At 34.9% G+C, this 18,551-nt stretch overlaps 2 protein-coding genes across 2 annotated transcripts in view; one reads left to right on the forward strand and one right to left on the reverse strand.

Moving 5' to 3' along the window:
• Positions 1–616: 616 nt before the first annotated feature.
• LOC144442943 (fanconi-associated nuclease 1-like) lies at positions 617–13,115 on the reverse strand. Its single transcript, XM_078132316.1, has 15 exons — positions 13,022–13,115; positions 10,388–11,976; positions 9,569–9,709; positions 8,604–8,790; positions 8,222–8,359; positions 7,762–7,860; positions 7,167–7,301; positions 6,389–6,617; positions 5,644–5,808; positions 5,210–5,369; positions 4,822–4,925; positions 4,059–4,253; positions 3,528–3,656; positions 2,818–2,923; positions 617–1,798 (listed from the first exon to the last, which is right to left on the reverse strand). Exons 2-15 carry the CDS (start codon positions 11,946–11,948, stop codon positions 1,761–1,763), a joined length of 3,387 nt encoding a protein of 1,128 aa, XP_077988442.1. The 5' UTR covers positions 11,949–11,976; positions 13,022–13,115; the 3' UTR covers positions 617–1,760.
• A 346-nt stretch (positions 13,116–13,461) lies between these two features.
• The window catches only part of LOC144442944 (leucine-rich repeat serine/threonine-protein kinase 1-like), a 31,166-nt gene continuing 26,076 nt past the window's right edge, over positions 13,462–18,551 (forward strand). The window contains exon 1 of the mRNA XM_078132317.1: positions 13,462–13,493. Within this exon, the coding sequence (XP_077988443.1) occupies positions 13,463–13,493 (31 nt within the window). The 5' untranslated portion in view covers position 13,462. The remainder of the gene's footprint in view (positions 13,494–18,551) is intronic.

The following is an 18,551-nucleotide window of genomic DNA, read 5'->3' on the forward strand; positions in this document are numbered from 1 at the left end:
ATTTTTTTTGTATATTTTTTGTCATGTGAGTATCTAATCTGATTAAAATCCAATGTGGCTAAATGCTTTATTTACCTCTTTTGTGTCATTTGTTTTTGTTTGGTCACTTGGAACAAAACAAACGACACAAAACAATGGAAATAGAGGTAAATAAAGCATTTAGCCACTTTCACCACATTGGATTTTAATCAGATTGGTGGGTATCTAGTTCAGGTAGTTATGTTTTCCATATGGTCTATGTGTTATTGGTTTCTTCCTATCAGATGTACAGCCATTACAGATTGGAAGAACAGTTTTATATTGTCTTTTTAAGTTGATGTCAGTTTCCGCATTCACTATTTCTTGTGAGACGTCACAATTTTTATGGTTTTATTTTTTTTTCCGAATATGTAAAAATAAGTTAAGGTTGGTGTGAAAAACTAGGTGGGTTGGGTAACCGGAACTAAACAATTTTTTTTTTATGCCTAAGTAGAAAGCTTTTACAACATAAACACATAGGTGAGGTGATGTGTTGGATTTGATAATCTTGATGACTAAAGAGCTATTACGTGTTTTGATTTACGTTTGTATTTCTACAGTAAATGGGTGACACATCATACACTGACAATTAGTTCTTTATTCACATAATAAAATTACTATATGGCACACAACAGATTTATGTCCATATCTACATCACAATACTGCTCTAGATTTATTCCGAAGAAATATTTCATCATAAAATTATTGTACGTTTATTTTTATAGTGGCCATATGGATGAAGATTGGGTATCGTGGCTTCCTACTTGAAAAATCAATGTGAAACAACATATGTCGAGTCCTCTGTAGTTAAACTCAATAATTTGCAAAGGACTTTAAGAATGCGTAAATTGTTTGTTATTGTACATACGATAAACTATTAGAGTTACAAATACAGACTTGGTCAGTGTAGTTTCACGTTGATTTTTCAATAAAATTGTTTGTAAATAAAAAATCCAAAAGAAATCAAATCCTCATCCATATGGCCACTTTAATATATACGTTGTTTTATAACACAAAATGAGTTCTGCTTTCCTGATATATAGCAGACCAGAAATAGGGTATAAAAATTCCTACTTATTTCAGGTTTGTTTTATTCGACAGTGTTCAGTTGCTGTTACTGGCCAAAAAATGTACCCTGTCTTAGGATATTTCAGTGTTGAATCACAAAATGTGTGGGAATGAAAGCATACAAATGATTAGTTTGCTTAGATTTCATGGGTTTACTCAAACTAGAAGTAAAGATTTAGCAACTTGCTTGGTAACAAAAACTGATCAAAACGGACATCTCAATCAAACATATCAATGAAATTTACAAAAAAAATATCCACTTTCTGGACAAGTACTCTCTGATTTGGACAACTGATTTTTAAATTTCTACTTGTCCAGTGGGAAAGAAAATATTTTTCATTATTTCAAGCCCTGCATCGTTAGCTGGTCTTGCCTCTTAATACTCGTAATCAACCTCATTGAGATTACGAGCGTTAGGTGGTATGATCAGCTAACGATGTATCTCAACAGCACAGTCACTAGGCTAGTAATGATCATGCTTTCAGTAAGAAATAACTGAATACTGATTTTGAAAAGATAATTTTGAACATTCCCTGATTCTTTTTTGAATATTAACAAATACAAAGTAAAAATACAAAGCATACTCATTGTAGTTGTGTCTTTGAAAAAATTTCCTTGAAAATGACTTATTTCAAGTTATACATTCAATAACTTCTCAATTCTTGATTCCATCTTCACTCAATACTTGCTCGTAGTTTCTTTCCACCAACAGCTAATGACGAAAAAAAGATTGAAAAATATGTTAGAACAAGAGGAAATATTCACAATATGGGTAGTTAGGTCTTCAACTGTTGAGAAGCTTTTTCTAAAGCTTCTAACAAAAAACTGGAAAATTTCCACAACCGAATCATTTTATATTGCACACATGATGATTGGGTACTGTCTCATGTTGTTGTATGGGGTAAAGAAAGTGAAAATTTGTTAAGATTAGTAAAAGATTTATATGTGAACAGCGCCCTCAACATGTTAGTGGTATTTCACTTTTCTTTTTTCATTTACTGGTAAATTGTTTAGAGAAAACCAGCTGAATTTGTTTCTGAGTGAAACAATGGGTGGGTGATTTGCATCAAGAAATATTGCTCAAGTCTACAGCAGGCACCTGTTTTCTAATGGCTGTTAAAAATTAAAATTTTAGAAAATAAAAATGTTTTAAAAAAAATATTTATAAAACATGAATATTATCTTGATGCCAAACATAAAATTATATGTGATAAGTTTTGGAATATTTGAATTGCTTCTCAAATTAGGTTTTGTAAGTAAATGATCTCAATCAATACTTTCGCTGTCATTCTGTCAAGTAGTTCTGTGCATGCAAGAATCTCTTCATTCTGGCACATGCAGGGATGGTCACAGGTATCTTGTCAGTATCCCACTGAGATTGACTGTAAAATCTTCTAGTTTAGTGTACAACACTTCAACAAATGAAAGAAGACATAGTTGAAAACCAACACTAGTAATCTATCAACGTCAACATAAACGTTCTTTTTGCTTTTCTTTTAAAAGATATATAACTGAAAAATCAACTTCAACTGGAAATAAATATTCAACAGCATACTATATTTTAATTATATTTGATAAAACCTAGTTAAACAAATAGTTGGTTTGAAACATCGAGATCAGTCATAATGTGAACCACTGAAGCTAGTTTGTTGACAAGTGAGATCAGAGTTGATACTGGACAGCGCCCCCAGTGTCAACATTGGAATATACTACAGATTTTTGCTCACTGACCAGTGACATGACAGACTTCAGCTGTAGCACCAATTGAGTTCAGATAGTCAATCCAGAGAATCTGTTTGTGAGCTAGTCTGTCGTTTGGACCCTTCACTTCCACAATCTGAAGAAAATGTGAAAAACTAAGATCAGAAAACTGGTGACCAAAAATTACCACCTGCATGAATAACAAAGATTATAACCGCACAATCAGTTCAACTTAGTAAATTGACTATGTCATTATATCATTTCACATGAAAGTGCTGTAACCATTGTAAAAAGAATGCCACGGTAACCAGATAATCTATGAAAATATTGCAACTAAAATCTTGTTTCTTGTTGATAGCGAGTTCCTCTTCAACCAGTTACACTGATGCAGTTCTGTTGGGAATGACACTGGCACTTGGCACAGGAAAATGGACTACAAATCACCGGGAACAACATGCAATTTTTTAAACAGAAATTAACGGCCACTATCAATATATTGTCTTCAGTCAAAAAAAGCATAAAATACTGTCAGTTCTCTTATACTAATTGATCACTTACTAGTATCTCATTTATGCAAACAGACTTGTACAACCCCATCAAATTGCAAAGTTGGAGAAAAATGTAATTGGTAAGATTTTTGTCACCATTGTGCAGTCACAAGACATCCCCCCCCCCTCCCCTTTACCCCTAAACACATACTAAGAGATAGGTTCTGAGCTATAAAATGACACCCAGCTTACTTTGAAAGTATTATTTACAGTGTTCCAGACCACCAAGTCTGGGACTCCTCCTCGACAGTGTCGATGGTCTCTCAGGATTCGTCTGCCAATTCCAGACAGAACCTCCCCTCCCATGCATGAAACCAGACCCTGTAAAGTAATACAAAACATGAGTAATCTCTCAGGGTGTATAGGCTTCATTTCAAAGTTCTACATGGATAACAGCGCCCCCATGTGACAGGGTTACATCATGTTATCAACTTTTGTTTTTATGCAAGTGGCTCTGCCATAGGTACATAGAGACAGCAGGGGGCCTTGTTTTCTATGGATTAAGACACAAAACTAAATATGAACAGTTAGGAGAATATTCATGAGAAAAACCAATTTCACATGTATGTCATCACATCTCATCTCATCACAATCTACTGGTGTATGGCTGTATCTCTTGTTATATAACTCTATGTATTTATCTGGCATATCTGACTTCCTTTATTTGTTAGATTAACATATTGATTTGTGAGGACTGTGTCAAAGGTGAAAGGTTAAACTTACTTTGACATGACCTAGGTCATTAAACAGTTCCCAATTGACCAAGGTGCACTGTTTGCCTTCATGAGTGTTCCATGTTTCTTCCACCATAGTGTGAAGATCATCAACGTTAGATTTCATTATCAAATCTAATCTTCTTTCTATTATGTCTTTTCTATTGTCGTAAAAATCATCTGTTCTCATGTCCAGTGGAGCACTCTGTGTAAAAAACAAGAAAGTAAACTCTTTAAAAAAATGTTTGGATAAATGATTCTAATGTTAAGATTCAAATAATGTCACTGCAGTTAAATACCATTGTTATTAAAATTTACGTGAATTCAACTTTCTCAGAAATCACTTTTTTAGTATGGACATAATTTTTTCATTTTTCATACCAATGTCATCATCCAAACTGAGTCGATAAAATCACAAAGAATAAAGAAAAGAATATATAATGAACATAGACTAAGTCCTGCCTTGCTAGTAGACCAATCACAGAACTTGGTAATTAAACTCACCTGGAATGAGTACATAAATACATCTGGTACATCATCAGCATACAAAACGCCACATGTTAACTGACCAATCACAGAACTTTACAGATAAACTCACCTGGAATGAGTACCTGAATACATCTGGTATTCTATCATCATGCTAACCGACCAATCACTGAACTTTACAGATAAACTCACCTGGAATGAATACCTGAATACATCTGGCATATCATCCACATAAAAAGTGTCACATGTTAACTGACCAATCACAGAACCCTGACAGATAAACTCACCTGGAAAGAGTACCTGAATACATCTGGTATATCAGCAGCAAAAACAATGTCCCACGCTAACAGACCAATCAAAGTTGTAAATGTAGACCCTTCACCATGCAGACCTGTCAATCAAAGACACCAACCAATAAGAAATTATTGTAAATGACAATTCAGAAATATACAAATTTTCACATATCACACATTTTTAGATGACACTTGACAAACTGAAAACTATTTAAAAAACGTGAATCAGTGATTCATTGCACACAACCTTTTCTGTGTTGTTAGATAAATCAGGTGTATGCTAGGGAGTCTAACCTATACCTCTAACTCCCTATCTTGACTACAAATTCTAACTTAGTGCACAGTCCACTGTTCTACAATTTTTCCTGCTAATGTGACATACCTTCATTGTAACCATGATTCTGTTTGTAGTAATGTAACACATACTCTTCAACTCTAGATGTTAGAATTTCTTCTTCGTTCTCCTCCTCATTCTCTTTCTTGATTACATAGAATCTTTCATTCACCACATCGTTTTGTTTAATATGACCAGAAATAATAACCTTTCATAGAAACGAAAAAGAGAGAAGAGTTTCCCGGTGAGGATAATGATAATCACACGCAACATGTCACCTACACTGTAAGATATGCTATGTTGCTCAACCCTTAAAGTTCTGAAAGGGGTTGGCTGATGTATGAGTGTGCCCTGACACATACAGACTACCATCTACCAAATAACAACACTATTCAAAGAACACCACCTCTATCCAAAACACACCACTAGAGGGAGCTGTTTAGGAACAAGACCTCGACTAAAAGACGACAATCTCTGCTCACCTTAGGAGTTTCGGATATCTTGGAAATGTCAAATTCCTTCAATCTTCCTTTCAACTTGACATTGCTTGGTGATTCACATATCTTAAAGACTCTTTGTTGAAGTGCCAGCCTGTGACCGGTTTTGACGTGACTGTCGGATAAAGCTTCTTTTATAGCATCAAGAGACTGAAACCATAATAAACATGATTTTACATCCGAACATAATTTATACCAAGCAAGGTCATCTCATAACAGAAATTTCTATATAGCAGTACTATCATAAATTATTCATGAAGTCAGTAATATGCAAATTATATTTTTGATATACAAATATAAATGAGTTAAAATATGCAAATTATATTCATGATGTCAAATATATGTAGATTACTAATGCTACAAATATGCAAATATAAACCTGTGACGGATTAGTCAATGAAAATCGTAATATATTATAGATAGAGGAATTTTCTTTTATGAAACTGGTATGCTCTGTATTAGTAGACACATGTTTGATATGCTTAAAAGGTTCGGTCAAAATTTGTTGTCCAAAGACACGCCTCAGAAGTGATGATCGATGGACTACTTTTCATACTACTTGTATTTCATCACATTTCACTAACAAAATAGTTAATAACATCATATTTGTAAAAAAATAATCTGTAGTATTTTTGACATCTAACATTCAGTCTTTACAGCAAACAGATAATTCAGATTTTCAGTCATATACGTTGCCATAGAGAAGATGTATCAACAAGTCCTTTCTTACCTTTGATGGTTTCTTGAGATGTTGATCTAAGTTGAGTGCTAATCTATCCCACCATCTTCCCCTAGCACGCACACAGTAAGTATCTTGGTTCAGTAGTTCTCGAAGTTTCTCCACAGCCTCACCATAGCGTCGCAACTTCTGCAAAATTTCAACACCCAGTCCGAGAATGCGAGTGTAAATCCAGGAAGTTGTGTAACATCTCAGGAACATTGGTAGACTTGTATTGAATCTGTTGTAAACACAAGGTATAGCTATAGGAACATGCACTGTAAAAGTTGCTGAAATTGCAGGTGACAGCACCCTCTAGAGGCCAACATGAAACTAGCAACTATCACCCTTTCACTGTAACAATTGTGTTATATCTATGAAATTTTTTGAAAGAGAGAAAGGTGTACAGAGTGTGTTTATAAACTTCCACTACATTTCTCCTTTAACTTTTAACTAATAAAACTTTAGAAGACCTTTTACCACTTTATCAAGCAGTAAACATGTATCTTTCAGCTTGATTCCTTTTTGTATTTTTAAACAAGGTGGAATTAATCAATCATTCACATATTATTTTTTGGAAAACACCAAAGTTTCTTATATTTTGTAATCCCTTATCTAATTGTTTCAGGTATGGGAAAGTCTACAATGTGTCAATTAAAACAGTGTGTGTGTGTGTGTGTGTGTGTGTGTGTGTGTGTGTGTGTGTGTGTGTGTGTGTGTGTGTGTGTGTGAGTGTGTGTGTGTACATGTGTGCATGTGTGTGTTGGAAATTTCTCTAGGTCTAAATTACCTATGGATCTCTGGGTCTTGTCTCATTGGTTCATATTGTTGGCATGCCTCCGTATACATCTGTAATGCACCTTCAAAGTCATTGTTACCAAGGAGACCATGAATATCACTCTCATACTGTAGAGCAACCTGAAATCTTTCAATATAGAAAACAAACAAGATAGTTCTAAAATTTAGCAAGATCATATATCCAATAGGGTAGTGTTGATTTTGTATTTACCCGATAGGTATAATTTCTTACATATTATAAACATGGTAGAATATCAAACAACAAACAACAAACAACAAACAAACAAACAAACAGTTTACACATATCCCATTCTGCATCCTGGAGTAATGTTATGAGAGGCCATGAAGACAACAAAAAGGTTTACAAGGTATAATCGTTAACGAAAGTCAGTACTACTACTACTACTTTACCAAATGTGCACAATTCTAAAAGTAAAAGTCTCAAATATTACATGCAATAATTTGATTTGATCGATTTGATTTTGATTTGCTTTGATTTTAGTAAACTTTATATCTGATTTGTTATTGACTGATTGATTGGCTTAGATTAGATTTGATATGATTTGGAAGGGATGACAGAAACTTACTTCAAGAAATCATCTCTACTTCTGAACAACACTGTTGGCCGATATACTGTATAATTGTGATACATAACACGGCCATAATTGGCTAGGAACAGCATGGACCTGTACAAGAAAGAAAAACTTTCAATGTTAGTACACATGTATATACAATAGTTTTGTGAAATTCTATATAGATACACTTCATCTTACAAATTCGATACACTGTAAGATTTGAATTTTGTAGCTAAGACATGTGTCTGAGACAGTCCAAAACTTGATATTTTTTTTGCCAATTTAGTCCCATTTGAAAGCTATGTACATAATATACTATTTACAAATTAAAGTGAACTTTGCTTCTCATAGAATTCTGTCTTATCATTTAGAAATGAGACAATAAAAACATCTTCTTTCATCTTCATAATGTAGGCAGCAAAGTTTGCGAAACTTTCAATACTTGCATTTACATATTGTTGAAGCAACTTACAGGAGTGATTGACCACCACTTGCATAGACATCTTCTTCATCCGTCACATTGGTCAACGAAAACAGTAGCAGTAAGCGAGTAAACACTGCCTTTACATCCCGTACCAATTTCACGCAGGAACCTAGAGACTTTTTAGCTCTAAAATGACATAAAAAGAAAGTATTCATACAACATTTGGCTATTAAGCCATTTATCTGAGTTTGGTTATTTTTTGTTACCATATAGAAAATGACTGCAGTGGTTTGACATGAAATATTCTTGTTATCAAAAAGGGGCACACTGCTTGTAAGAGAACGCTGAGCACCCGTATAACTTGATTCAGGGACTGTACAATTACTACAAAGTTGGACTGATTTGTATATTTTACCTATAGGCAAATTACCTTTTTAGTATTAATGTGTTAAGGCCTCCAAAGATAGATCTTTGCTGTCTGCCATGTCTGAGTAAAGCAGCAACAATTTGACTCCGCTGCATACCACTGCATGACACCTTCAGAGATTTGGCCAAAATTTTCAAATCTGGTGCCTGTAGTAGATGTAGTGTCTCTTCTAAATCTGTCAAATCTTTTTCTATAGAATAAAAATGACAATGGAATTATAACCATAAAATTTGTAATATGGATTAGAAGAAGTAATATTTTACCATTCCATTTCTTCTTTATATCTTGGGTAAAAAAAAAGTATGCTAGACTACCAGTAGATATTGTTCTCTTATATGTCTCATTGTACTCTCGTAAGACTTCTGTTACCCTCAGTAAAATAGCCATGTTATCGTAACGTTCATACACTAATGCAGAAAGCTACACTTCTGTTATACTAAGTTCATACCTGTACAAAGCCACACTTCACTAAAGTTCATACCTGTACAAAGCCACACTTCACTAAAGTTCATACCTGTACAAAGCCACACTTCACTAAAGTTCATACCTGTACAACCACACTTCACTAAATACCATACCTGTACAAAGCCACACTTCACTAAAGTTCATACCTGTACAAAGCTACACTTCCTAAAGTTCATACCTGTACAAAGCCACACTTCACTAAAGTTCATACCTGTACAAAGCCACACTTCACTAAAGTTCATACCTGTACAAAGCCACACTTCACTAAAGTTCATACCTGTACAACCACACTTCACTAAATACCATACCTGTACAAAGCCACACTTCCTAAAGTTCATACCTGAACAAAGCCACACTTCACTAAAGTTCATACCTGTACAAAGCCACACTTCACTAAAGTTCATACCTGTACAAAGCCACACTTCACTAAAGTTCATACCTGTACAAAGCCACACTTCACTAAAGTTCATACCTGTACAAAGCCACACCACTAAAGTTCATACCTGTATGCAGAAAACCATTCTTCACCAACTCAGCAGCAACAGGAGTCAGATCTTCAGCAATTTTGGGATAGTCTAGTTTACTAACTCGAAGCCATGTTGGTTTTCTTTGATATAGCCTTACATATAGTTTCTGGGCTTCATCTACGTGAACAGAAATGAAAATATAATTACTAACATTTAGACATCATTCACAATATCAAAGTGTCAATCCAAATCATATATCACTCAGTATTTGAAGACAAATAACAGAATTTGTCTCCCTTTCACCATAAAATAAGAATGAACATTTGAAGGCAATGACATCATCAAGTTGGCATGCCATTGGAAGCAAAGTTCCTATCCCAAAATATTTCTACATGCTCAGCCTGTAAAAGTAAAGAATAAATATACATGTACTTTGAGATTATTTGAGGATAATTAGATATTATTTCCCCATTATTTTTCTTTGTTCAGCCACGGAAAATATGACTGACCTATGGGGTCTTTGTCACTACAAATCACTAGACAAGTAGTAACAACCTTTAGGTCATGAGTATTTTCCGGTTGATACATTATATATTACTGGGGAATAACATAATTATACCATTGCCAGTAATATAAAAAAAAATGGGGAAAGCAATGCCAATTTTAAACATTTTGACTTATATTTGGAACACAGCAGAACCAATGATGTAGATACAGGGTGTCATGACATAGACACATGTTGACGTGATGCACAGCGACTAGCGTATATATATGCCATATTTTTTTTTGAACCTGGCTCATGCATGGTATAAATATCAATATGTATATTGAAGACAGAAATACACAGGTACTAACCCGAGATAGTTTTAAACTTCTCAATAAAACTCATGTCATCTTCATTGAATAAATTTCTGTCTTCATCATTTTCTAACACAGTATTCATCACTAGAAAGAAGTTGGCAAGATAATATGGTTGATATTTGCTTGGTTCTTCCGTCTCTTCCACTGTGCTTTGACTACTTAGCATTGAATTGTCTTCTTGTGAAGTTGATGGTGTGTTTGATGTAGAGTCATTGACAGCAGATGAGGTATCAGTACTTGGAGTTGAGGCTCTTTCTAGCACTGGAGTACTTAATGAGGTGTCAGTACTTGGAGTTGAGACTCTTTCTAGCACTGGTGTACTGAGTGAGGTGTCAGTGCTAGGAGTTGAGGCTCTTTCTAGTACTGGAGTACTGAGTGAGGTGTCAGTGCTAGAAGCCGTGATGCTCTCCGACACTAGCATACTGGAATTGTCAAAAATTTGACAATCCATCGAACATTCACTTGCAGTTGATTCAACTGCTGTTTCTGGGTTTGTTCTTGGTATAATTTCGGGAGTGTTCAATCTTTCAACTGCATCAGGAAATGCTGCACTTGCATGTGAATCCATGCTTGCCCTTTGTTCACATTCTTGTTCACAACTTGTCCTTTTTTCACAAACAAGTTGTAAATCATCAGAAGTATGTCCAGCTGCAGCTGTATCTCTATCACCATCAACACTGTCTGAGGCATCAAGTGAATTTTTAACACCTGAATGTTTCTTTCTTGTGACTTTACTTTTGACTTCACAATTTTCAGATTTCAAAACAAAAAGGTCAGGCTTTGGATCAGACCTTTCAAAAGAATCCACATTCTGTGTCAAGTCCATATCTTCACATCTACTATGTCTTCTAGGTACATCGGTATCATTCCTCACTCTACTTGCATCACTACTTAGTTGTCCTATGCTTACTCCACCACTCACTGCTCTTTTGACAGTTCTTGTCTGTTTTTCCACAGACAAACTTTGATTACTTTCAGTCAAATTAAAAGACAGAGACTTCTTTGTCAACTTTAATTTTGATCTTTTAGACTCAAACTTGTGTTTTGCATTATCTTTTTTAAAATATGGGCTGACAGTTCCTGTTGTTTTTGTGTCAAACTCTCTCTTTTTCGGTGATAAAGACAGTTTCGTTATCTCACAATTTTTGGCCAACTTGATTTGTCGGGAAACTTCTCTTTTTCCATCTGTAGCTTCCCTGTCATGTGACACATTACAGTACATTATTTCTGGACTATCTGTATCATCAACACTTTCTTCTGTCTTTTCAGGAGCTTTTCCAGGAGTGCTTGTAGTTGCTTGGCAACTATGTTTGGTTGCTAGGCAGCCACTGTCTAGATGTTGATTCATTTTTGAAAGGATCACTCTCTGTCTGCAAACTGGGCATTCTGCAGTCTGTCCCTGTTTCTGTTTATTCAGCAAATCCAGTATATTTGGTGTTTTGTTTGTACCACCTTCCTTGCCTTCCGCACTATTACCAGTTGTTCCTGCACTGCTACTCTTTCTCTTTTTCAGAGAAAGCCTGCTTCTTTTTCTCTTACTTTCTTCCTGGGACATCTTTAGTTGCTTGGTGACAACTTCATCACTGCCAAAAAAAAAAAGTCTACGGTGTTTATAATTCTTCCTAAAATGAAAAATTGAATATATTAAAATAGGGTTCTTCATATTCATGAACCAAATCAATAACCCAGTAGTCTGTTAATAATACTTGCAGTGCTTGCAAGGACACGAATAAAACCATAGGCCATACATATAAGAGAGGACAAGTACTTAATATATTTCCATGCTATATGAAGAAAATACAATGTGATATATGAAACAATAATATTTTACCTCCATTTGAAGCTAACTTTCTGAAATCTAGATGTGCTTGCTTTTTTACCGTCATCGCATTTTAAGTTAATTAAAAAAAACAATGGTTGTTTCACAATGAGTGAACTTGCACAATCACAGAAACAAGTGTAATTTCACCCCTTTCATATAGAGTTGGCTAAATACGACAATATTATCGATATTTTATTGTATTCTGATAGAAACATTCTGACACATATCTAGGAAAACAAGTGCCTGTGGGCTGGTAGTGATATTTAGGTCACAAGTATTGTTGCAAACCCTATTAAAGAAGATAAAAAGTAAAACGAGTCACACAAATAAAATATAAAAAAGAATAAAAAAGTATTGCAAATGAAAACAAAGCAACAATTATTGCAGCTAGGGTATGTGTGCATGTGTAGTTCCACCAGCACTCGAATCAATTTGTATGATTTTTTAAAATGTATAGTAGACATTTTTTTTAAAAATCATACAGAATGATTCGAGGAGTGCCTGTGTGTAGCTCTGGATGTATACGCTGCGTTGCGGGGTTTTGACACGTCTTCTCCGCTTCGTATCGAAACCCCGCAACGTAGAGCTAGGGTATAGGGCATAGTTTCGACACATAATACTAGTATTATGCCATGCCATGGATAATACCATAGTATTAGATCCATGGACACATCCAGAGCTAGTAGTAGTAGAAGTTCTAGAACATGCAACTGAGACAGCGACCGTCTTAATCAAATGTGTTTGTATATATTCGTTCGACGTTGTAAATATCCATAAACATTGACTATAAGACTGTTAATTCTTACTTAAAACTATTCAACTTGTACTCTAGAAGTGCTTCTCATTTCCAAAAGAGCTTCACTCAGCACTTTTCTGTCACTACTAGATTTGTCATGCCTTCATCGTGTTGGGTCAGCGCGATGAACTTTGACCCTAAAACCGAGGGTTTTTATTCATATTGTACTTTTCGGTACTTATCATGATATTTATCGTCACGTATACTTAAAATTATAATTTAAATAATCATAAATCATTTTAAAAAGCGAAAATATAATAGCATAACATGACCTCTGACCGCGACAGTAAGTTTATATCACGTGACCATAAACCCGGAAACTTAAAACACTTCGCAGAAAAAGACTGGGCTGGGTGAAATGCAATACATTTTTCACTCTACGTGACAGAAGGGATCAATATGCGTCTTCTTTACAAGCTGTCCTGACAGTTACAGGTTTTTTACCGTTTTGATGGCTTCCAACGATGTACAGTATATCGACGGTAAGTGCAAGTGACCTCAGGAGACCTTGTTCAAGTTGTTGTACGTTGTTATGCATGAACAGGGGAACAGAAATGTTAGTGAAATTTCGCTAATACCTCCATGGTCTATAGAACTGGAGCTCTGTGCTTGGACCCTCAAGTGCGATCGGTTACTTGTATCATGAAGGTACACATAAGGGGACATCTCCCCTTATATCATGCTTGTATGAAGACTCTTGTCGAGACCCGTAAGTAACTCCACATCAGATCGAACGAAATCGAAACTTGCGAAAGTAAAAGTTGTCATGGTTGAACAGTCAATAATATGCGCAATCGTTACCGATTGTTATTGTCACATTTATGTACAGGTGTGTGAGAAGTGCCAATTCAGTCATGATTCAGTGGACTTTGTGTTTGGTTGTAATAGAACACATACATTTGTGAAAGTGTTAGTGTTAGACAGACCGCACCACATATCCTTGTGACCACAGATATACTGAAGTGACACTGCAAGTCAGGGATTTTTATTATGTATGTATTATTCCCCCCCAAAATAGTGAGAAGTTTTTGAAGAGAATTTCAATTATGCTGGCTTCCAGAAACTATCACTCTGGTATCAGATGTCTCTCTAATTAATCCACAAAACAGTCAACCAAAGAGATATGACTCATTGACTAGTTCAACGTGATGCTAACCGTCACTTGATGAACAAACATGTATCTTAAAATATTGTTTAGGTAAAAGAGACATTTTATGTTACAATTTAAGCAAAGTCAGTGTGCTTTCTTCATGTATATATAAGTAGAACAATTTATTTTGTTTTGTTTTCTTCGGTCAGACAGTCAGAGTTATGCAATCAGAGGTGCCATTGATAACATTAATCAGATTACTTAGAAGAAATAGAAAATGATATCAAATGAACGGAGATTGTCAGGATCCAGTTTCTGTTTTCCTTTGAACTGGCTGAATCTGTGACTCAACTTTTTATAAAGAGAGTATGTGTAATGGAATCACAGAATCAGCTTGTAGACAGACCAAGTTTCTAAGTACATCCAGGGGCGCATACGTGTAAACACACGTTTTTTTATACATCCCTGGTACATCTCATTTCAGATATTTGTTACATGGGTGTGCCACAAACAAAAGGATTGTTTCTTGTCAGTGCGCACATCACTTAAATACCCATGAGTCGGTCTACCGTCTTTTTGAGTGTGTGTTTGACCTGCCCATGCAGTGTGCAGATCCATGGTGGGGATACATAAAAATAACCCTCCCTACTTCAGTGAAAACAACTGCAGAGCTAATCATGAACATGTAAATGACATCTGCCCCACATAAAACACCTGAAAAGAACAGTAACTGCCATAAATAGTAGACTGAGTGACAGGTTTGTTGAGAATTAAAAAAATGAAATCGCATTGTCGCACCATTGTAGACAAACTGCCCTGACTAGAAACGTTTTTTTTTTGTTGGCCTAATATATTCATGAAGATTTTTCACGTCAACTTTTTATACCTAAGGCTAGTATACATATATGCTTTGTATACAAAGATTTTTTTTTTAATTTTTAATTTTTTTTAATTTTTTTTTTTTTTTTTTTTTTTTTTGGGGGGGGGGTTAGAAAATGCATGCGTGCATTAAAGTGGCAGACACTGAGTTTGTAAGCATATTACTCATGTGAAAATACTTAAACAAAACCACATTCCAGTATATTGTTGATGTTGATGCATCATGTCTTCTATAACGTTACCATTGTCTTCTGGCATTTTTGGAACAGTTAATTGCATCATATGGATTTCTCTTTTGATATGTATAATAAATTACATCAATCAGTGTATCTTTATAAGTTATATCTTGATACCAGGTTTGAGTTGAGTCAATTGCGAGTGGTGGTTAAGTTTGCTTCAGTAAGTAGAATACTGTGAGTACCTTTTAAATATGCAGAAAAAACTACGCCCAAATATGTGTAAACTCACTTTGTGCCCCTTTATCTAGCTAGTGTAACTTTGTGAATGTAAACAATATATTAGCATATGGTAGACAGCTTGTAGACGCTGAATGACCCTCATTATTCATGTACTAGGAGTAGCTACAATGTAGGTGTGCAGGTAATACTTAGAACCCATAATCTTTTATGCCAGTATAGACAGTTGTTATGTAGTATAGTATTTTGTTACTTATACTCAACATAACATTGTAAACAATGACTACTCGTACACTTGAAACCACCACCCACCCAGTCTTGATTGTCAGAACCACAGAAGACAAGTCTGTACCAGATTACTGTTTTCAGTTTAAATTTCAGTTAGACCTTGTGACCATACTTTCAGCTGAGCATACCTGTGTAATGTTCGTCAATTCTAGTGTGATCATGAATGCATTTTTATTTATGAATGAGTAGTATTTTAGAAAGAAATTTTTAAATCTAAAAAAGAAAGCAAGATTGATTTTTTCTCTCTATATTATGTACTCTGAAAGTGAAAGATGATATGTAAATGAATGAAAGGAATTTTGATAATGAAAAGCAAAATTTCTCTGAAAATTAAAGATGACGTGTAACCCACACTTGAACTGTATTATAGAATCATAGCTCAGGAGTGTGAGTGGTTACGAAAGTAAATTTGATTTTATCATGATCCATCAGCACTGCATGAAAAGATGAAACAGATAGTAAAGAAATGAAAATGAAAGTGTAAAATATTGATGCAGGAAGTAATGCAATAAGGAAACAGAGTTTCCCAATAAGGCCAAATAAAAAAAGTTGCTTGGTTCCAGTTACCCAACCCCACCTAATTTTTCACACTGACCCTAAACTTTTTTTTTACATATTCAAGAAAAAAAATAAGAAAATCGCGAAAATTGTGAAGTCTCGCAAGAAGTATGGATGTGGAAACAGACATCAACTGAAAAGACTTAGAAAGACACACTGGTTTCCCTGTAGTAATGATTTATGCATTCATTTGTGTGTTATCCTGTGTGGACTAGAATTATATGCAAACTTGTATGTCAAATATATGTCATATTTATCTGTTTAGTAGACCAAAAAATGCCCACATTTAAACCAAAGTTATAGAAAACATATTTTTACTGCAATATCCAATGAATATGTGGTAGCTACCATGTTGAATTAGCAGTTATATTGTGATGTCAAGAATTAACTTTCAAAATAATATTTTGTGTGATTGTGATTTGTAGGTACCGGTATTAGTTTATTTTAATCTTTTCCATGTATTTTCAATTTTTGTAGTTTTAAAACAGTGATATTTGAATTGGGCGTATATCATATTTTAGTAAACTTTTGTCATTTGTACCACTGTCCCTCAGGTAGAACCAGCAGCTTTGACAAGAATGTAGAACAGCTTACCAACTTACAAAGATTAATAATCAAGATAGGGAGTTAAAATTAGGTTTGGGTAGGGAAAGGATAAGGCTAAGACCCCTTAGCATGAACCTGATTTGTTTCATCGATATCAAATAACCAACGTTCTATTATATCGTAATTCAAAGGCTTGTGCACAATTTCTAATCCTACACAGTTTATACAAATTAAATCAGTTTGCTTCCTGGAATTGGTAGGTACATGCTTCCTTGAAATCAGTACCATCAATGGATTGCATGACATGTCTGTATTACAAGGAGTAATGAGTAATGAGTGGGCATTCTTGCAAACCAGAGCTAATATTTCTTTGAATAGGGACAGCTCCTTAAGAACAGTACTGTAAAATGGTCGTGATTTGATTTGCGATGATGTGAGGTGAGTGGGCTGTGGGATGCCTGTTTCTCTTCTATCTAAATTGTTAATGGGGAACATAAAATGTGTATGATACACACAGTCTTTTGGCAACCCTTCAATATTTCTGTTGTAACTGGGAATTTCCAAAGAACCTTTCAACTTAGACAAGACAAGATAAGATCAGATAATCAATAAAAATGAGTTAATCACTAGGCTGAGAGATTTATGGTTTTAACAAACCAATGGATACTTCCTTCATTAGGAAATACATGCTGAGGTTTTAATAGTCTTGGACCTTAGACCCTACACAAGGGTGTAGGGCCTATGCTGTGACCTTTATCCAGTTCAAGGGTCTTTTCATCTCATTTTCAGGAAAGTTTAGCAACAATGCAAATATGATTTGTTATTTTAATGTACAAATTAAAAATCTATGACATTGTGCTGTAAGAATCAATCATAATTTGTCACATCAATGTTACCGAATTTGAGGAAGTGTTGGTAACAGCTATTAGACCCCTATTGTGTAATGAAGATATAAAGTAAATGATTATGATCATGATAGTATTACAGGCTCCCCAAGGTCTCTGTTTGTAAACTGATTAAGACTCAGGAAAATATTATTAGTTTTCAGCCACTTATTTTCAGGGCTTATTTTCTCATCTTGATCACCAGTTATTGTAGGTATTAACCGTAAAAGCAAGCTTGTAAAGGCCAAGATACATGAAGCAATTTGATGAGCAACACACCAAGGCTAGCAATTTGTCACATACAACTAGTTGCTCTGTGTACGCACATAATCGCAAGCCCTTGCAACATCAACAGGTGTATTGCCATTCTTATAAACCAGACCTGTTATTTCTTCCGCGAACTTCTCTCGCAGGGCATGTAATGGACAGTGCCGTAAAAAGAGGCTGTGGTTTGCGATGATGGTGTATCACAAGGAATCCAGCATGTTGATTTTTTTTACAATTCATTGCAATTTGCTTCTTGTGTTACCCAGTAAATTGCCCTATGTACACACTTGGTTAATAATTTCTAGCTTTGTCACATGCAATAAATTGCTCACCAAATTGCTTTGCGTATCCTGTTTTTCCCAAATTGTAGTTTTTTTGTGTGCAAACCATTTCCCCTGGTAGAAAGAGCATTATCGGTAATCAGACCTCTTTCTCCCAACAGGTAATTACTGGTTTACAAATACAGTAATACCCCATTGGGAGAAAGAGGATTGTAACATGCCAGTTATTGTATGCATTCTAAATACAACTGTTTTCACATGACTATTATGAATTGGGTAAAATCCTTTTGAAATTGAGAAGCAGGTTTTTACAATTATTACCACTCAGTTG

This window comes from Glandiceps talaboti, chromosome 12 (genome assembly GCF_964340395.1).
Source record: "Glandiceps talaboti chromosome 12, keGlaTala1.1, whole genome shotgun sequence".
Classification (NCBI taxonomy): domain Eukaryota; kingdom Metazoa; phylum Hemichordata; class Enteropneusta; family Spengelidae; genus Glandiceps; species Glandiceps talaboti.